The sequence below is a fragment of the Cupressus sempervirens genome, chromosome 10, assembly GCF_028749045.1.
Source record: "Cupressus sempervirens isolate cs-2001-9-10 chromosome 10, ASM2874904v1, whole genome shotgun sequence".
In the NCBI taxonomy this organism is placed as follows: domain Eukaryota; kingdom Viridiplantae; phylum Streptophyta; class Pinopsida; order Cupressales; family Cupressaceae; genus Cupressus; species Cupressus sempervirens.
In genome coordinates, this window is record NC_143127.1 from 380461735 (window position 1) to 380484382 (window position 22648).

Consider the following 22648-nt stretch of genomic DNA (forward strand, 5'->3'; position numbering starts at 1 on the left):
AGCATGCTCCAGCACAGTCAACTAATGCATAAAAGCTGATAATTCCCCAAAAAAATATTAGAATGTTTTCTGGGACTACAGTCATCTTAAGGTTGTTATGTATTAGTCTAATGGATCAGAGAGTGTTATGGGTACATTTTCAGCGTATAAAAACCAATGAGGACTTGCATACATAATTGAAAGCTGAAATATAAGTTTCTAGTCACTCCTAACTCTGCCAGCATGACATCTCTCCCCTCCCAATCAGGCAGAGAATTGTTTCTTTCAAATTGGTAATTTTAATAGAAACTGGATAGCAAATAATGCACCTCGTATTTTTTACTTAATTTTAAAAACTGAAATAAATCCCTTAAATATAATCTTAGCTTATCAAACTAAGACTAAAAATGAGTTAATAATCTTGAATTTTCAAGCTCAGCAAGCTGTAACTAACTTTGAAAGTTTAATTATTGTAATATTTGAAAATTAGATGTAGTTTGAATATTCACAGTGTTGTGTTCAAATTTCTTCACAGATGAATACAGTATATTGTAATCTCACCAACTGAAACCATTAACCCAAAAACTTTTAAAAAAATAAAATTAGATAACTGTCTTTTAAAGTTCAAATAATTATAATAAATAAAAGTTAAACCGGATTCAAAGCTCAATTAGATAACTGTCTTTTAAAGTTCAAATAATTATAATAAATAAAAGTTAAACCGGATTCAAAGCTCTTTTTAAATAAATATTGGTAATTCAGAAATTTAAAGACTCTAGAAGTTCAAATATCTGAAAATAAAGAAAGCATTCCAACTATTTTATTATAATAAAAATTAACTACTCATACGTTATTTATAAGTATTTTTCTGAAAGTTGACAAATATCTAGGCTAATAATAATATTCTTTAAAGATATAATATTTTACAGTCCATTATAAATTTACCAGAAAAAATTACATATAAATTATTATACACAAATTTCTACTAGGAACTCTTTAAATAAAACTTTCGCATAATAATTAAACATAAACTTCATAACGTAAATGATACATTGCAGTGCAAAGTCAAATTATATGCATCGACAGATCCAAGGCGACAATTGTTCTGAATGAAGCACGTAATGCTTTATAAAGAATGTGAAAAAAAGCTGCCATCCTCGAAAAGAGCTGCAAAGCTGAAATTCCACGCAAAACAAAACCTAACCGAGTCTCAACCTAAACAAAATTTGATCCATTTTCACATACATCGCGACGTTAAGTGATTGAAAATTGACAACCCGAGTTGGCAAAGAACGCATAAATTCATTCTTGTATCGCATCGCTCAAACATATCAGTCAGACCAGACGAGCGAAAAAGGAAAGAAAGCCGACGCCATTAGAGACTAAGAGCGGTGCTCTCTCGACCTAAACAACATTCGATCCATTTTTACATACATAGCGACGTTGAATGATTGAAATTTGACCATCCGAGCTTGCAAAGAACGCATAAATTCTTGTATTGCACCGCTCAAACATATCAGTAAGAGCAGAAGAGCGAAAAAAGAAAGAAAGCCTACGCCATTAGAAGTCAGAAGCGGTGTTCTCTCGCTGGAAAGCCCGCCGTTGCCTGTTCCCCTCGCCATTGCCGAATCACCTTGAGAAATTTCTCTATTACACCATGAATTTCCAAGGAAGGAATGCGTGCCCTATAAATTAGGCACAGGATAATTCAAGGTGGTGCCAAGTGCCTCTTGCCAGGTATGTTCCAGAATATTATTGTGCGAGCTATCCGAAAGAATCAGTCACTGTGGCATCTAATGCTCGGAGCTCGAATAAATTGGCGCTTCTTCAGCATGAAATTTCCATGACCTGCTTGTCACAGAGCCCCTCTTCTCTTCACTGCTTTTTCCAAATGCTTACACCAAACTTTGTACCGTTGGCATCTAGTGCAAGAGTCGCAGGCGAATGAGACAAAACGCTTAAGCGGCACTTTTATGCTTTATTTTATTTTATTTTAATGCATTATTTATGTGCTAAAAAGGGTGTTTCTAGGTATTAGTCAAATGAGAGATCTCTCTGTCTGGTGGAGGCGGCTAACCTGTTTCATCTGCAAAATACACCATGCCATCTAAATGACGTTGGTTTACCCCACGCAATATATTTAAGATATGCGAAACGGCACAAACGGAATCCGACTGTACATAGTGGTGAGCCATTACGTTTAGGTCTCGTTTGGTTGCTGGCATAGGAATAAAAAATTAGAATAGAAAAATGGAATGGGAATGGAAATAGGCAATTCCAATCATATTTGGTGCACTTGGAATTCGACTTGGAATATGTTAATTTGTTGTTTGGTTGTACAAAAATAGAATAGGAATAAGGTTAAGTTTTGTATTTTTTTTTTTTAATTTTTTATTTTTTTTTAATTTATTATTTTTTTAGTTAATTCATTTTCATTTTCATTTTTTTAAACAAATAGATATAATTTTTAAAAATGTTATTAAAAAAAATTTATAAAAAAAAAATTCAAAAAGTGAAAGTAAAAAAAAAAATTAAAAAATAAAAATTTTTAAAAAATTAAAATTTAAAAAATAAATAAAAAATATTTTTTAATGGAAAATCGAAATGGGAATGGAAATGGCCTATTCCAATAACAGATATTTTTTGGCATAGACATATGCTCATTTTAGGGGCAAAATTGGAATATGTCTTCCTATTCCCAATTTCGATTGAGCTTACCAAACAGCGAATATAAAACATATTCTAATTTCGTTTTCCTATTCCACTCATATTCCAGCAACCAAACGGGGCCTTAGTGGGTTGGTAATGTGCATTGGTGATAAGTTGTATAAACAAGATCTCTGTGAGAGCTGGAGTCCCTGCCTCTAGGGAAACAAATTGGATGTAATATATGTTAAAATTATGGTTTTGAAAAGAGAAGTTATAAATTTTAGCAAATTTACTTTAGATTTTTAATTAATATTTTAAATTTTAATTTTATAGAATAATGTGGCGACTACCCATTGTCTAAAAATATACAACATAATGTAATGTATTGTAAAATTGCGAGATTTGAATGAATACAGTTTTAACTAAGAAATTTAAGATTTTTAAAATTTTATTACATAAGATAAATTTCGAGATTAATTGTTTTTATGTTTTTTAATTGATATATATAGTAAAGTTTATATATATAAAGCAATACAATTCTTAATAGCAATAATATATTTTAATAAAAAATCAAATTTAGTAATTATTGATTTATATAAAACCAATTTTTAAAATAATATAAAATATATTAACATTTTTAAATACTATATTCAAAACTAAAAATTGTGATATTAATATTGATAAGACATTAATTTTGTTGTGAAAGATAAAAACATGATTTTTTATTAATAAATCTAATCAACTTGTGACAAATATTTAAAAGATAAAGTTTTAATTATTTTATAACTCTAATGAACTTGTGACAAATATACAAAAGATAAAGTTGTAATTAATAATGAAGTTGTCAGAAATATGTAAAAGATAGAGTGCAACTAATGAATTCATTAACGCATGTTAGAAAATATTGTATTTTTTGCAATGGAAAAATAAAATAAAGCCCACCAAAAATGTAATGGACCAATTAGAAAAAGGTAATAAATCAACATAAATTAATTTTAAAATAGAAAGTTTGTTGAACTTTAAGAATAACTTTAGATATAGAATAATTGTTGTCAAAAATTAATAAGGAGGGGGGTAAAAAAAACATTAGTACCCTGCCTATAAATAGGCAGGGACTAATAATGGGAAAAGAATGCTCCTCATACTGTTTTCTAGTGTAGTTGGGAAATTTTACAATTCTAGTAATAATACTAGCACTTTATTCAAGGAGGGGAGATAATAGAAAATCATAGTTAGAATTTAAATATGAAAAATAAAAAAGTTATATTTCTCTCAAAATATATATATATATATAGATTAAATTATTCATAAAATAGTTTCTAATTAAATAGGAGATAAGTCAATAGAAAATTATAGGGAATAAGTCAATAAAAATTTATAGTTAGAATTTAAACATGAAAAATTAAAAAGTTATATTTCTTTATTTAAAAAATATATATTAGTTAAAATATTCATAAAATAATTTATAATTAAAATATTTCTAATATATTTTCTTGTACATTTATCAATATTTAGAAGTTATGTACAAAGATTTAATCAAATTGAATCAAATCAAATGTCTTTAATCATCGTAAACGACTTGAGAAGGATGATTTACATGATAAGTATTTGTCAAGAAAGGGAAAGTTTTGTATGGATTGTCGATATTTCAATTGTGAAATCTTCAATAGACATGCATGTAAAATGTGCATGTATCAGGTGCATGAATAATATGATATAATTGATTATCATTTCATCGATTAGAGTGATTTAGTGATAGAACATTTGTAATTTATTAGAAAGGATTTTACACAACTTCGCCTCTAATTATAAATATTCTAGCAAATGCAATATGTATAAACTTGAAAACAAAGAGGAGGCATGTAATTAAGCATGCAACCATGGTCTATGGACTAGGAGTGGAAAATTTTAAGATTGTGTGTTCCCTCTAATAAATCATAAGTGGGCATTAACTTCATTCCTCAAAGTTTGGAGGTTAAAGAGAGAGTAAGGCTAGTCAAATATATGAGTTTGTTTATGGATCAATGAAGAAATGCAAGTCATCTACAACAATTGGTCGACTTGACACTTTATGGTTGGTAGTATGTCATACTAAAGACTCTTGATTATTGATGGCAAGTAACTCAACAAAAAACAATAGAATGTTTATCAATGGTGACTTTAAAACACTTAGATATTTGATCAAGAAAAAACAAGGTTGATACCTTAAAAGTTGCTAAAAGTGATTGTTCCTTGAGAATTTGATAAACATTATTGTTTCACAACCAAACACATACTTTGATTCACATCCAACTATAATAACTTTGAGAAAGGATATGATGTTTAACTCGATGGCAAGGAAGCCTTTAAAGCATCTATGATAAATTCAATATACATTGCTAAGGTTTTGAATTAATGACTTTAATCATCAATATAGAAATTTCGTTTTATGTAGTCACTTTGAGTGACAATGGGTTGGTTTATGTTTATATTGAAATCTTATAAAATTATGTTGAAACCCTTAGCATTTTTAGGTTTAGAGATGTAAAATGAAGTCTAAAAGATAAGCATATCTTCTATGCTCATGCTCGGGCTAGGGCACTATTTATTGGTGCTAGGGAATTGAAATGAATTGAGATTTTTCACAGTAGCTTGTTAGTTTGAAGACTAAAATGTAATCAATGCAAGTATTCTAAAAGGTTATAGAAGTAGCAAGAAAAGACTCAACCATGATTGGGCACATATAATGTTTGATAACAGTAGATTGTTAAGATGGTTTTAATAGTTTCTATGTTTTGAGATCAAGAAAAGTTGTTTAAAAATTTGTGAAAGATTGTGAAAAGAATGTGAGCCTAATATAAGAGTTTGAGAGGAGGGAGTTACTCTTTCATCTCCTAACATGTGATTTCCATGCATGGCTTATCGATTAAGTTATTTTCATAATTAATGTCTTACATTTTGTTTGAGCTTTTCTTGTGTTACTAAACCAATTGTATGACATTTTTCTTTGTTCTTCACACCCTGTTATGAGTCTTTAATAGATATTTATTTTGATTCATGATGTTGACTCTATCTACAAGCTAACAATCTTTTTAATGAAAATTTTGTGTCAAATATATTTTTGGGGTTGGGTGTCAAGGGTATTCATCATTATATTATTAGTTACCATGTTACTATGAATCAAATTTTGATAGCTTGATTTACTTGAGTTTGTATAAGGTTTTGAAAGTTTTGCATGAAATTTTGGTTGTTATGTTTATATAAAACATTCTATTTAATTAATATCATTTCATTCTTGATAAAAATAAATTTTAAAAAAATATGTTTGTTTTAAAGAAACATAGTTTGGTTCTTGGAGTTGATTATGGAACTTGGAGTAAGGAGGATAACATACAAGAGAGTATTATATGTATGAAAAGGAAGTAGAAGATATGGTGGATTATTTTTACTCTATCTAAAGAGTTGTTCTAATTTAGTATTCAATTTTTTTTACCAAAACTGAAATAGAGAGATAAGGTTTTCGATTTTGTTTGCAAATTTTTAATGTGAGAACAATTATTTATAAAGCTTCTTGTTAAATACTATTCTATAATAGTTAGTTATGGTAATCTGATGTTGTTATAGATAAGGACATGTTAAGAGCCTGTTGCCCGGTTATAAAATACTTTCAATTTTATAAGCCGTTGTTAATTTTAAAACTTGCCTGGTTTTAAGCCTTAAATGGATCATTCTATCTATGAAATTTGTGAGTCTTTAAGCCTCCACGTCTCCGGCTCGTTCCCAGCTCCACGCAGCATTTGAAATTTTTAAAATCCAACTTCTGAGCCTCCAGATACAAAAGGTTAATGATTGCCGCCAAAAACACGTACTTCTTAACCTTTAACTTCTTAAAAGGTTAATGTTAACCATCAAAAACGTGTTTTTCTTAACCTCCGAATAAAAGGTTAATGTTAACCACCAAAAACATGTTTTTCTTAACCTCTCAAAAGGTTAATGTAAGCCTCCAAAATTAACTTCTTAAAAGAGGTTAAGATGAGCTCAAGATCTTAACCATTAACCTGCCAAACACAATCTTAACCATTAACCTGCTAAAATAAAAAAAAAACAAAAAGGGTTAAGATATGTTCAAAAAATTAACCTTTTAGAAGGTTAAGAACTCAACTTATTTGAATGTAAGCCATTTTACAGCCAGCTTATCGGCAGGAGTCAGAAGAAATCCAAGATAGATATCTCACAGCCAAACTCAGGATGGAAAATGTGCTCATTCCAAACTATGAATCAATGATGCTCATCCGAGATGCTTACAGAGCTTTCCGAGATATGTCAATTGTGTCCAGATAGATAGGGCTAGTAGCTAGAAAAATTGGTGATTGTATATGCAAACGTTTTTAGGAACTCTAGCTAAAGTTTTGTTTTTACAAGTTTCCTTGTATAGGTTAATTTTCTTGAGGTTAATTAACCTTCCAAAATTTCATATTTCGGAGGTGATTATTAACCTCAGAGAGGTAGTTATTAACCTCTATGTCTATATAAGGACACCTTTTGGCTTTGTAAGGGGACTTTTTGGTTGAGAAAATAAGGGAACACTATGCTGAAATTTTGATCCAGGGATAAAATTTGGAAAGTATGTACACTTTTTATTTTCTGAATTGAAAAATCTCTATTGCTTTCTTGGTGCAAGAAAATAATGGAATGTGCAGTTTGAGTTCCCTCTTTTCGAATCTAAATTGTTTCAAATGTTGATTCTCTTTGTAGTGAGCATTCTCACGGTATGGTGTAGATGTTTATGAATCTGTGGATCAACGTTGTGCTAGTAATAGTTTTTCAAGCGTAGATCTTGATCATTGTTATTAGCAATTTTAATTTAGTAGTTTGGGAAAGCCTTGAAGTCGTGTGGTGCATTCGTCATCATGAGCTTTCTCCCCCTTCAATTTTAATTTTATATCTATTTAAAAAGCTTCGAAATTATATCATATGAGGGAGCTGCCCCTCCAAACGCAGAGGAAGGCCGGATATCAAGGGCCTATCCAATTGTTGTGAATGATTTGCCACACACTCCGTTGGGCAAATTCTACTGTGACAAATCTGTTTACCAACAGAGCCAAAGGATGATTTTTCATGATAAAACATAAACATATCACTCACATTAAAAAAATATACTTCGCATTTGATAAGAGGGGACAAATGACAACTAATGAGTTGTTCATTATCATCTTTGAGAATAGTTGGAATTAGTTTTCATATCAGAAACACATGATAGTTTGATCAATCAACAAATTAGTATTTGTTGTAGTTGTATGAGAAATATTACTTATATGGTCTATAATTTTATTCACACAAATAAAGATGGTATACATTGTTGATTAATTTTTTAAAACTCTCATATCAATAACATATTGAAAAGGTTCGGTGACATTATTTTTATCAAAAATATATTTTGTAAATTACACATTGATGAATCTTAATATAATGGATTGTTGATTCATAGAGTTGTATATGTGATCAATCATATATTATATTAAGATTGTATAGGTTATTTACATTCTTACTCTAAGTCTCATATAATAACAAACTAGAACATGTACTTGAAAGAAATAGAGATTGAACTCTGGAATTAACATCAGGTTGTGATAACAATAGACATTGTAAGTCCAAGAAAGACTAGTGAGGCATATATTGCCAGTAAGACACATAATTGGCTAGTGAGGCCCATTAGCCAATGAGGCTATTTATATTTTTAGTGAGACATTTATAAATTGAATAAAAAATAATCAATCTAGTGAGGCAATTTTTTTTGAGTGAATTTTTACCCAAAGGATTTTCCACTTAGGACTAAATTTGCATCTCAATTTTGTGTATGTTTTATTAGCTCCATGTGCATTATTCTAGCTTATTTGGCAAATGGTCATAAAAAAAATTTATAAGCTTTTGAACAAATATTCGGAACTCACTTGATCATGTAATCACCCAAAATTGGTCTAGTAAACTATAAGCCCCATTTTCAGCATTTTTAATATTTATGCTAGACCATATTATGTGTTTAATCAAGTTTTCATAATTATTTAATCATTTATCCTCGATCAAAACATCATTCCATTATTTATTTGATTTTATCTTATAATTTCACCGCCTTATCCTAAATTTTATTTAATTAGAAGAATATGTTCTCTTTTAATTAAATAAAAATCCCTCTTGTTTTATGTGCACATGATAAAGGAATTTCTAATTTTTAAAAAAGAAAGAAGCATTTTGTCTACACGCTGAGTGCACACTTTCCAAGGTGGGTAGAATCTCTTTTGCCTCTTAATCTCAACCACTCCTTTTGCCTCTTGGGAATCTCTTGCACATGGATAAACTAAAATCAAATCTCCATTATTGTTTTTACCTCTTAATCTCTATCGTTCAAATCTCTTAAAAAGGAGGATCTCTCCTCACTCTCTCATATCGTAGGTATTTATGTTGTTTTCATGTTGTTGGTTTGATCCTTGAGTTTTTAGCACTTGAGCACTCACTTGGCACTCTCATACTTTCCTTTTAGCTTACTATTTCCTTTATTGCATTTATCCCAGCTCACATAATTTAACTAGGAGGATTGTAATATTGATCTTATTATCTTACCTTACTCTTATTTGTACTTTCATGTCATAGTAGTTTAATCTTGCATTTTCATCTTAGATAGCTTGCATTGCCTTCTCATTTGAAGTTCTTGGATACTAGCATTCTTTCTTTTATTCTATAATGTCCCCTATAAGATTATCTTTGAATATTGGGACAATAACTCTAGTTCTTCCTATTATTTTTTAAACTAAACTATGTAATAGAGAGTATGAATGATATCACCCTTTAATGTTTTTATATACACAATACTATATGTCTAAAAGTGAAATCAAAATGATTTGCACTACTTGTGATGGTCAAACATAAAATATACAATAAGATTTGATGTTGTTTGTAGTAATATATGTTGTTGCCTACAATAGGATAGTTAAATTACTGATGGTGTTGTTGTGTATGACTTGATATAATAAGTTGCAATGCCTGAAATTATACTTTCTTATAACTGTCAGCCGTTGGTGTTGTCTCTTTTTTCTTGTATACTTTTTCAATAATTATACCCTAATAGACACTTCCTTTTTTTAGCAGATCCCAACTAAATTAAAACTAGATAAAGATCCTAATATGATGAAGTGAGGATAGTGGGAATATAATTGCTCCTTGATACTCAGAAAATTATGTCCCTATGTTGCTGATCACATCCCTCTTTTCTTCACTATGCATCTCCCTATGTTCACCCTCTCAATTATATATCTTATTAATCTATTGAGGAGAGGCAACCCCGTGGGAGGAGATACGTTGATCCATCAATACCAATACATATTTTTCTTATTGCTCTCTGACACCCTTTCATGCTAACAACTTAATTACTTGTTAGTCATTATTAATATGACTTATCAAGAGGTTTGAGTATTCTGCATTAGTGTTCTAGGAGGGAATAAATTGTTGTTAATTGTAATCATCAAATGGAGGAGATATTTGATGCTCAATGAATAGGAGAATTCTTGTGAATATTGAATTCCACAATTAGTCATTTATCTTTCATGATTCATCATTCAGTGTAGGGTATATGGACTAGAAGATGTGTGATAATAATAGGCAATATAGGGTCTAGATTAAAGAGGAGTCACAGGTAATAATCTACCATGATTGCCTATGGAATGTGATTTCATCCTCTAATAAGTGTTGTGATTTGGGTCAAGTGATTGGTAGATAATTTACATGTCACCTATATTCACCTGGCAATTCTTTTCTTGAATTATTATGTAAGCAATGATATCATAGTTAACTAGATTGCTCATTGATTATATGTGTGGGCTATTATTTCCCATGTCTTCATCAAAATACCTAAATGTTGTGATCAAGTCCTCTAATTATGTTCTTACATTGTGCCATAAATGGTTAGTGGAGTCGGCAACATCGTTGTTATTAGCATATATTATTCTGTTATTTATTATCATCTTCTTTTGTAATCATATTTCGAATTTGTGTAGGCTTGTTTTGACCGGTCTAGTTTAATTGTGTAAACTTGGGAGAGAAGTTGACAATGGCAGGTTCATTGCATGTTTTCTACTTCGATGTATATGTATCCAACAATTTGACATATTAATTTTTGTATTCTTATTGATATATTATAACCTTATTTATTTATTATGATATTATTATTTTAATAAATAATTTATTCTTGTGTTAATATATAATATTATTATCATGACATTATATTATATCATGATATTATGTTATGTACTCATTTTTAATCTTATATTTATTTATGATTATCATTCAATTCCAGGGGACATTATAATCCACCCTTTCCAAAATTGCTTGTCCTCAAGCAATTAGATCGTTTGGTGCAACTCTGATCCTAAAATGACAATTTCAACTCGAGGTTAGAAATGTAATATATTCATAATCTTCCAAATATTTCATCATAATATTCAAATTAAAAATAACTAAAAAGAATAAGACTTATCTTGATTAGTTGTAGCACTTCCAACTCCTGATTATGCATTATCATCAACCATGATTATCTCGTCTTGGGTCTTTAGGAATATACCTTTAGGAATATCTCTCTTTATTCACTCCTTATGAGAGACTTTATCTCTTCCTAGGGCCTCTTATGGACATCCCTTTAGGATTATCCAACTCTACAATCCTTAGGAGAGACTTTATCTCACCCTAAGGTCTCTATGAGTATCCCTTTAGGACATACTCATCTTTGAGATCCTTTTAGAAGAGACTTTATCTCATTTCAAGTTACTGGGGATATCCCTTTAGGACTATCCCTCTATTTAATCCTTAGGAGAGACTTTATCTCATCCTAAGACCTCTATGAGTATCTCTTTAGGATGTGCTCATCTCTATGATCCTTAGGTGAGACTTTATCTCATCCCAGGTCACTAGGGATATCTTTAAGATTATCCCTCTCTATTTAATCCTTAGGAGAGACTTTATCTTGTCCTAAGGTCTCTATGGATATTGGGAGAGACTTTATCCCTTCCCAATCTCTAGAAGTGCATGAGCTTTCTGTAGTTTCATGCCAGGAGTTTTGAGAAGATTTGAAGTGTAAATACAATTGAATAAATTTGTATTGATATTCTTTTACAAATTTTGCTTTAATAATCATTTAATTTTTCACACATGTTACTTGTTGATAGTTTCATTAACTTGTAGTGAATAAATTTTGAAGTTCTAATTCTATTTTATTTCCCTTCTTTAGTATCAATTACTGATTTCATTCTCAAATTTATTCATCAGGTGGAATTTCCTCAAAAGACCATCACTTGTCTACTTCATTTTGTGCTTTGATGTTATTGAGATCTCCTATATCATGTGTTGCTTTCTTATGCAACCCTTCTATTTCTCTCTCGAGTGTTGCTGCTATTCTATTAATTTTATTTTTGTTACACTTTTGACCTGATGTCCATGGTTCTCTATACCTAAAGCATAAGCCTTTCTTCATTATGTCCTCTTTTTGCTTAAGAGCATCCTTTCCTTGGCATTAATGTCTGACACTCCATTGTCCTTTGCAAAAATAACATTCTTTTTCTTTATAATCTTTTCTTGAGTCATTGTTTCTATGTTCTGTCATCGTTGAGAAATTCTTAGATCTTTCCTTTGAAGGATTTGATTCTACCATTTTTGCTTTTCTAATGGCTTCTTCCAAGTTTTTTAGTTCATGTGGTTTAACAGAGTGCCTAGTGGAGTCTTTTAATCGTTCTATAAATATATGAGTGAGTCTCTTTTGAGAAAGGTCTGGAACCATAACTAATTACTCCTAGAATTTGTGAGCATAGTCTTCCACTATTCCAGTTTGTCTGAGTTGAGTTAGTTCTTGAAAATACCATTTGATATCTTTATCATCAAATCTGTTCATGAGCTTTTGGGAGAATTCTTCATAGGATTTTATATCTTTATGTCCTGATGAGATATGTCCATGGGTCCACCAATCATATGTTGCTCCCTCTAGATTTACTATAGCGAATTGTAAAGCATCTTCTTCTATCATGGGATTTAGAATAAAAAATGTGTTCAATTTTTCTAACCATTGGCATGGTGTAATCTTTTCTAAACCATTAAAATGTGGAAGCTTTATTTTGTTAATTTTATGTTTGAGTTCTTCATTTATGGTCCTTCTAGACGTCTCCCTTCATTTATCATCACAAAAATTTCTAAATGATACCACTTCTCTAATGTTAGGTTCTAGAGTAGCATATGCCCTCGCAATATCTTCTAGACTACTTAGGGGTTGCTCGACCCCTTCCTCCTCTCTTAGATTTACTCTCTAGGTAGGAATGTGGGTTGGGGTAGGCTTGAGCTTGAAGTCACATTGTTATTTTTAGAATGGTCTAAATTAGTTTCTCTCCCTATGTTAGGTTGACTTCTCAAATTATTGATTGAATTTCCCATGTTTTGTAATGCTTGCAGGAGGGCTTGATTTAATTTTTCCGTTTGATTCAATATATTTGGTGGGTTTGCTTCATATATGTTCACTTCATTAGCTAAGTCATTCATTATAGTTTTATTTTTCCTTCTCTCATAAGTTTCCATATGTCTCACTCATAGGATGGCAGGATTATGCTCTAATGCCACTATAATGTCTCCTATAAGATTATCTTTGAATATTGGGACAATAACTCTAGTTCATCCTACTATTTTAAAAATTGAACTATGTAATAGAGAGTATGAATGATATCACCCTATAATGTTTTTATATACAAAATACTATATGTCTAAAAGTGAAATTGAAATGATTTGTACTACTTGTGATGGTCAAACATAAAATGAATATATGGTAAGATTTGATGTTGTTTGTAGCAATATATGTTGTTTCCTACAACAGGATAGTTAAATTACTGATGGTGTTGCTGTATGACTTGATATAATAAGTTACAATGCCTAAAATTATACTTTTTTTTAACTGTTAGCCTTTGGTGTTGTCTCTTTTTTCTTGTATACTTCTACAATAATTATACCCTAATGGTCACTTCCTTTTTTTTAGTAGATCCCAACTGAATTAAAACTAGATAAAGATCTGGATATGATGAAGTGAGGATAGTGGTAATATAGTTGCTCCTTGATACTCAAAATTTTTTATCCCTCCATTGCTAATCTCTTCCCTCTTTTCTTCACTATGCATCTTCCTATGTTCACCCTCTCAATTATATATCTTATTAACCTATTGAGGAGAGGCAACCCAGTGGGAGGAGACATGTTGATTCATCAATACCAATACATATTTTTCTTACTGCTCTCTCACACCCTTTCATGCTAACAACTTAATTACTTGTTAGTTATTATTAATATGACTTATCAAGAGGCTTGAGTATTCTTCATCAGTATTCTAGGAGGGAATAAATTGTTGTTAATTGTAATCATCAGATGGAGAAGATATTCGATGCTCAACGAATTGGAGAATTCTTGTGAATATTGAATTCTATAGTTAGTCACTTATCTATCGTGATTCATCATTTGGTGTACTATATATGGACTAGAAGATGTGTGATAATAACAGGCAACATAGGTTCTAGATTAAAGAGGTGTCACCGGTAATAATCTACCATGATTGCCTATGGAATGTGATTTCATCCTCTTATAAGTGTCATGATTTGGGTTAAGTGATTGATAAATAATTTACATGTCATCCATATTCACCTGACAAATCTTTTCTTGAATTATTATGTAAGCAATGATATCATAGTTAACTAGATTACTCATTGATTATATGTGTGGGCTATTATTTCCCATGTCTTCATCAAAATACCTAAATGTCATGATTAAGTCCTCTAATTTTGTTCTTACATTATGCCATAGATGGTTAGTGGAGTCAGCAATATCATTGTTATTAGCATATAATATTATATTATTTATTATCATCTTCTTCTATAATCATACTCCATATTTGTGTAGGCTTGTTTTGACTGGTCTAGTTTAATTGTGTGAACTCAAGAGAGGAGTTGACATTGGCAGGTTCATTGCATGCTTTCTACTTCGGCGTATATGTGTCCAACAATTTGATATATTAATTTTTGTATGCTTATTGATATATTATAACCTTATTTATTTATTATGATATTATTATTTTAATAAATTATATTCTTGTGTTAATATATAATATTATTATCATGATATTATAATATATCATGATATTCTATTATCTACTCATTTTTAATTTTATATTTATTTCTTATCATCATTCAATTCCAAGGGACATTACATATTCCTTGAATCTTCCATTCTATGGTGCACCTTGCAAGGGTTTTCATCATTGGGTTCATTTAAGATCCACCATCACATTATTTTCTTTCTTACATGTCATGGATAGGAAGCTATAAGTAGCATTTTAAGTCTCATAATCCATGGGATCACTTGAGAACAATGTTTTATAGAAGTGTGTTGCATTTTTAGCATACATCTTTTACACCCACCATTAGGCTAGAACCAAGTTTCCAGACCCATTTCCTTGAATTTTCTAGTTTTAGTAGGTTAATTTGCTTACATTTTAGTTTTATTTCTCATTTATAGCAATATATTTGATCTTGTCAAGTGGTTTTTTAGGTTTATGTCCTTTTATTTTGATATTATATGCTCTAAATTGCAGGTGCACTTGTTAAAGGAGAAAATCAATAACAAAAAATCATTGTGCTTGTTGTTGTTAGATTCCATTTTCGTTAGGTGCAAAAGCTTATGAGTAGGGGTTCATATCTTTGGTATGGAAGTATGCTCTTGTCTTTATAATAAAATTAGAAACCTTGACCCATTGGTGTGGATCAAGAAAATGAGTTGGATAGGCTACTCTTTAGTAGCCTTAATTAACCCCTTGCTTAGTGTGTTTGGGAGAAACCTATGGAATATGAGAGTACGCTCTTTGTCTCCTTGAGTAAAATAAAATATATAGACCTCCACTTGTTATCCGTTTTGTGCTAGTCTTTTAGTGGTATCTTTAACCTTTAGAGGGCTTGCCCTCAAGGGAAAAATCTCATAGGAATGAACCAAGTGGGAACAAGAAAGCACAACTATTCCAACCCACTGTAATCAAAAAGCACTTGGCAAAGACCAAAGTCTCAAAGAGACATAGTATTTCTATTCATCTATGAGGATGATCATGGGATTGTGACCATGGGGGAATTATTAGTTGAATATTCTTGATGTTCTTGGGGTCTTTGAGGCCTAAATATTCTTGAAAGACCATCACATTTAAATATTGATCTTGAGGTAATGAGGCTCTAGTCCTATATCAGGAGAAAGAGGGATGTTATGAGTGAAGCCCTTACTAAGAACCTAGGTTAGAGGTTACACTTATTTAACTGCATTGAAATATTGGTATAAGGAATGATCCAAGTGGACTACTCAAATCACCCCAAGATTTGACTCACCATATGTGTTCCTTTAGATGTATTAATAGAACACCATGACAAAGCCACTATCACTTTGTGTGAGGCAAGGGAGCATGAAGTTGTGGGCCAAGGTATTGATGCAAGTCATAAACTTTAGGTAGATATTTCTTTACATGTATTTGATTTGTTCTAGACCTGTGGAAGTCATTTGAACATACACATAATAGTAGTATTAGGGCTTACACTTTGAGACCTCACATGTGCTTATGTCATGCAAGGTTTCATTGTCCATTTCTTGATTGTTTGAAGACTACTCCACATGTCACTATCTTACTTGAAAAATGTGTTTTGAACATCAAACTTGATACTCCAATTTAATGCTATCAACATTGTAAAAATTATTGTGAAACCTCGCCAACCAAGTTAAAACATTTTCTTCTTGAGTAAAAATATCAAATAGCTTGTGCCACTTATCAAGGAGGGTTTCATTGTATAGTTTTGTTAACTATGTCTCTATTTCTTAAACTTGCTCAAAATGGCTCTAGTTCTACTTGCCCTTGGTCTTTTTCTTCTTGGTCTACCACAACATGTTAGGGTTACCTTTTGCTAAAAAGTATACTTGAGTTACTTGACTACAACCTTGGTTAGTATATTGTATCACTTGTTCCCTCTCTTTATCATATCTTGTTATCTTATCTTCGCTTGCTCACAAGTGTCGTACCTTGAGAATTTACCCTTAACTTGGACATTTTGTAACAAGTTATCTTATCTTATCTTTTCTTTCTCATGAGTCTCATATCTTGGGTGTCTACCCCCGAGTTGGATATCTTGTGGCAAGTTATCATTATTATTTTTTACACCATCATCACTTGGACCAGTGTATTATTTGCTTACCTTGTTTGGAAATTGTGAACATTCTAGTTTTCCTATTAACTTCTTGCATTCTCTTATTTGTTATCTCTCAAACACTATCAATGTCATACCTTAGCAAATTTCTTGAGAAAATTGATGAAAAATGAAGACTCCATAAGGAGCAAAAAAATAAAACCTTCTTTAGTGAAGGAACTCAATGACCAAAAACATCTAAGAAAGAAGAACTACCATCCAATGAACTTGAATTTATAACCAAAGAAGTAGAAGAACTAATGAAACAACTAGCCCAACTGAAAGATGAAGAGGAGCCCCTATCAAATGAGTACTCTTTGAGATTGATATTTTCATGATTTAAGCATGAATCAAACATTGTTTTACCTTCTTCGCACATGAAAACTCCAAAGTATGATAATCCAACCTTTGATCAATATTCTACGCCACAATTTCATGATGGGCCTATCTTTGACCAAGATGATGAAGACATAGAGACATCCTATTCACTTTATGAACAATGAAAAGAGACTAATCATTTCTTATAGAGGACTACTTCTTTGGGATAGTCATATGACATAATTTTGCAAAGGCTTCTTGACAACAATCTCATCGCATTGTCTAAAACTACCTCATATGGAATAATAGGCTTGAAAACCTATCGTGCTTATCATTTGAAAAAAAGGAGTTGAGGTTGACCCTAAAAAAGTCCAATCCATAATGGATATGCCACCTCCCAAAAATATCGATCAAGAGAAGTCTGCAATCCTTTAGGAGTTTCATATCTCAACTCGTTGATAGAGCACAACCTTTTAATAATAAATTACAAAAAGGAACTACCTGTGTGTGGAATGAGGAATGTGAAAAGATCTTAAAGTAGATAAATACATACTTGAATAATCATCATATTCTAATGCCTCTTATCCATGGAAAACCTCTCATATTATACATTTCAGCAACAACAAAATCTTTGGGGATATTATTAGTTCTTTAGGATGAGACAAGAAAAGAAAGAGCCATATACTATATTAGTAGAACTCTCATGGCTTATGAGATCAACTACAATAAATTTGAGAAAGTATTTATTGCAATAGTGTTTGCATCCCAAAAATTCAAACACTATATGCTAGCTCATACCATAAAACTAGTTGCTTAGATTCATTCATTAAAATAACTATTAAGAAAATCTACCCTAACTAGTCGATTGGTGAAATGCATGATGATTCACTCTATATTTGACATTGAATATGCCAATTGTAAGGAAATCAAAGGACAAGCCATTGTTGATTAGCTAGGAGATTTCCCTCTACAAGACAATGCTCCAATGCAAATTGGTTCTCCTAACTCTTCTATCATGTACATGACTGATCTCACCTAGAAGATGTTCTTTGATGGCTCATATAGACAAAATAGTGTTGGTGTTGGAGTCCTCTCTATCACTTCTCAAGGATACATAGTCTTACAAACTTTTGTTTCCTTGCACCAATAATATAGTTGAAGATGAGGTATTAACTAATGACATCAAACTAGCAATTAAACAAAGGATTAATAAGCTACACGCCTTTGGATATTCTTAGCTTGTCATCAATCAAACCAATAATAATTATCTGACTAAGGATGAAAAACATGTACCTTATAAGAAGATGATTGATAATCTTAGGAACTACTTATCTTTATCACATTCTAGCAAATGCCAAGGACTAAGAATAAAGTGGTTGATGTTATGGCTATGTTGGCTTATATCCTTCAATTACATGAGAATGAAGTAGGATATGAATTCCTAGTGGAATAACTATGCTATCCCACATATGTCTCCCTAACAATTGCATTATATGTGCCATCATTGATCACAACTCCTCTTGTTATGCGAATATCTACTCCTACCTTCAAGACCAAGTTATCCTTGACAATCTTACTCATAATGAGAAAATACAACTTATCCATATCATCTCTCATTATACCCTTATCTCTAGTGACTTATTAGGAAGTGTGATGAGGCCAATTTAAGGCCAATTTGGTTCATATTTTTATATGTTTTTATGGAGCTAAGACTTGGAAAATTTGTGATTTTTTCATGGACTTATTCAGACTGTCTATAGTTATACTACTATATGTGTGTGCACTTTGACATTTCTAAGATTGGATGAATATATTGTACATATATGTTATATAGTTACATGGATTGAAATGATGTATCTTTCTATCTTTCATTGATTGGTTAGTTCTTCTTGTAGCCATATGATAAGAGCAAAGCTAATATGAGAAAAACTTATTATTAATTTCATCGTGGATATGTATTGTTATTTTTGCATGTGCACACCATTCTTTTATAGACAAATGGCAAGTTAATAATGGAAGAAGAAGTCAACATCAGAAGACAAAGTTTTGATAAGAAGTTGGTTGACTACTTTGAGTTCATAATGATTCCATGACTTTTTAGTTATCAGCATTTACTATTTCAGGTTGAGTCAAAGTGGTTATCAATCATTATGGAGTAGATCTAGAAGCCACAAACTCCTGAATTCATGAGCAATTAAGCACAAACTGCTCCTGTGTTAAATGATATAATTTTGTATCTTCAATATTGTCATATCCCTGATGTTGGAAGATCCTAGATTTAGTGAGTTTTATTTTATGTTGATGTTATAAATAAGTTGGAGTTTAGATTCTTGAGTTAGTTGGTTTTTGTGTGGAATTCTCTTGTAACCCAATAGTAGTGATAAATATAATTTTGTTGCTACAACATGTACTTATGTTTTACTCATGAATGAAATGATATTTATAGTTCTTAATCTCTGAGTTGTTATTCATTCATTCTTTTGTGGGAGCCCAAATGGGAGGTGAACTTAGTTCATATCTAGGTAGAAATCAATCTTCAATTTTAGTAGAATGAAAGTGTTTTAGAACTTTGTTGCTCTTGCAACCATATGGTAACAAAACTATTGGTTGTTTCTTGCAACATAAGAAAATATTTCACTTTCATGTTTGTAACACTATTTCTGAGTGCTAGGTTGGACTTCTATTCCATTATTTAGCTTAATATTTCCTTCAACATTTCAATTTCATAGTTGTAATAATATTCAAGATGGATTAGAGTATATACTTTGCGGGCATCATTTCAAATTTACATCTCTAGTCGATAATTTAATGAGCTCAGTATGTTATTCTAGTATGATATTTGGCATTGTTGATATGAAGAGTCATTATAAGAAGGATGTACAATCCTTAGTTACAAATTCATTATACTGACCAACCATTTTTTGTGTCGTTGTTGGGGATGGTGTCAATCTAATCCACTCCTGGAGTCATTGCCTTAGTTTAGTTTGAGCAAATTTATGCCTAGAAGAAGAAGAGACCATCTTGGGAGATTCCTTCCTCAAAATATCCAAATTGAACTAGATGATATCTTTAATCTAGAACCTAAGGAACCCCAAGTTGAGAATGAGGAAGAAGAAGAAGAAGAGCTATTTGAAAATCCATTTGTTGATGCACAAGAACAACTACCTCCACCATCTGAAGGGTCACTACACTTGAATGATCTTTGTGTTGAACCTAAGTATTAAGACAATCCATTATCTCTTGTTATTTATCAACTCCCACAACTAGTTCCTCCACCAAGGCTGCTACACCTACCTTTCCTTTCGCCATCCCTGATTTGCATGATAACAATAATTTGAAAAACATACCTGCCTCTGCACTTCCCAAGTTTTATGGCCTTATCACTGAAGACCTTGAAACCTTTCTTTTTTAATTTGATATACTTTGTATTAGCTATGAGTATACAACAAATTTCCACGAGTTGAAATTGTTTCCATCTACTCTTAAAGAGGTCACTCTAAGATGGTTCATGGGATCAGGTGCTAATGTTGTAACAGATTGGGGTGGAATGAAGAATATATTTCTTGCTAAATATAAGGAGTATTATAGGGGTTGTGATATGAAGGGAGATGAAATCTTCAAAATGTCATAGAAAGAGAATGAGACTATGTCACAAGGTTTATGTTTAACTTGCAGTGCAATACCCAACATCAGTTGAATGAAGAATCATAGAAATGTCTTTTTTCTAAAGGTGTAAATGATGCAAGTATATAGGGTTTAAACCTTATGGCAAGAGGAGACATTACTCAAAGGAACTGGGATGATATACAAAGTATATGCTTGAATTACTCAAGAGCTACTGTGAAGAAAGGTAGAGGACACAAGGCCATGCCTAGTAAGACTAATGGTTCACGGGTATCTAAGGTGGAGTTGTCCAATCTTCTATCTGATTTAAAATAAGACATCATTAATGATGTCTCTACTCAACTGGACAACATGCAAGCAAGAAGGAAGAAGGAAGAGGCTGAGAAATATGCTAATTGAATATTGTCCACAACCAATGTCTACTATTTCAAAGCTATTGATGACAATGGAGAGGTTCTCTATGTTGCTCAATGCAAACCATGGACCCAAAGACCAAGTATGCCACAAGACCCTTTGTAAAATTATGGTAACAATAGTCAATGGAAAATTTATCAAAATATAGGTCCTCAAGGTTTTAGTGGGAATAGCAATTGGCAACAACCTCAGCAATAGTCTAACCAATCCTATTAATGGGCCTTAATGCCACCACCTCAGTAGTAGGCTATAAGGCATCGTCTTGCAGACAATAAAAATCCACCTAAGCAAACCCAACTACCATCTCAGCCTAATCCTAATCCTAATAATAGCAAGCCACCAACTCAACAACAAAGCTATGTGATCTCTTTGAATGATATCCATTTAAAGTTAGGAACCACCCTTTCTTCACCTCAAGGTCCCATAATCATAGAGGTTGAAGATCCTCCAACTAAAAAGGCAGATGTGCCCACTCCACAAGCTTCTCCTACAGGAAAAGATCCTTTGTTTCCTCAAAGGCTAGTAGACCTAGCTATGCCTATAGAAAACCAAGTCGTAAAAAATTCTCTTAATCAGTTGAATCATATGGATGTGAAGATACCTTTACTAGATGTTATAAAAGAAGTCCCTATTTACACTAAGACCATTAAAGAAGCTTGCATAAAATAACTAGGGAGAAAGAGGGAAAATCCTAAAAGTATAAATGTCTTAGGACAATTGTCTGACCTTATGTTAGAAAAGTTGACAGTACTTAAATATTCTAACCTAGGGAGTCTTGTGGTTAGTATTATTATTCATGGAATTCAAGTACAAAATGCCTTGGTTGATTTAGGTACATCTATGAATGTAATGACAAAGGGAGTCTTGTCTCACTTGCATATTATTGGCCTTAGAGATGTTGGTGTTTTTTAAACTGTGACGTCAAAATTTCAAATTACCTCAATGAGAACATAATACATCTAGGGGTAGCTACTTCCCATCTACATATCCTTCCAGACACTAGGTCAACTATAAGGCTAGACCCTTCTTCTACTTCAGGCTCTGAAAAACCTAGGCAGGTGGACTTATAGATTCTTCATATGGTACTAGTATTCAAAGCATACATTGGATCTAAACACAAAGAAAATAGAATTCTTAATCTTCTAACACTTATGCAAAGATCCTAGACATGAAATGGCTAAGAAAATAACCTAAGAACTTGATAAGCCAAGCGAGGGAAACACTTTTCAGTTCCTTCAACATTAAAGGGAAAAATATTTGATTAATGATGTTGATTTCAACATAACCATGATATGAACAACATAACACTTTGAGCCTATAGCTAATCAGTGCCATATTTATTGGGCAATCCCACAAACCCCTAACACACATCCCTGAAAGTCATTGACATATCCCATATATCAAGACTT

The 22648-nt window shown here is 31.7% G+C and overlaps 1 protein-coding gene across 1 annotated transcript in view; it reads right to left on the reverse strand.

Moving 5' to 3' along the window:
- ABCB27 (transporter associated with antigen processing protein 2) overlaps window positions 1–1859 on the reverse strand; it is a 142459-nt gene extending 140600 nt beyond the window's left edge. Inside the window, exon 1 of the mRNA XM_089807477.1 lies at window positions 1536–1859. Within this exon, the coding sequence (XP_089663603.1) occupies window positions 1536–1601 (66 nt within the window). The 5' untranslated portion in view covers window positions 1602–1859. The remainder of the gene's footprint in view (window positions 1–1535) is intronic.
- Window positions 1860–22648: the final 20789 nt, after the last annotated feature.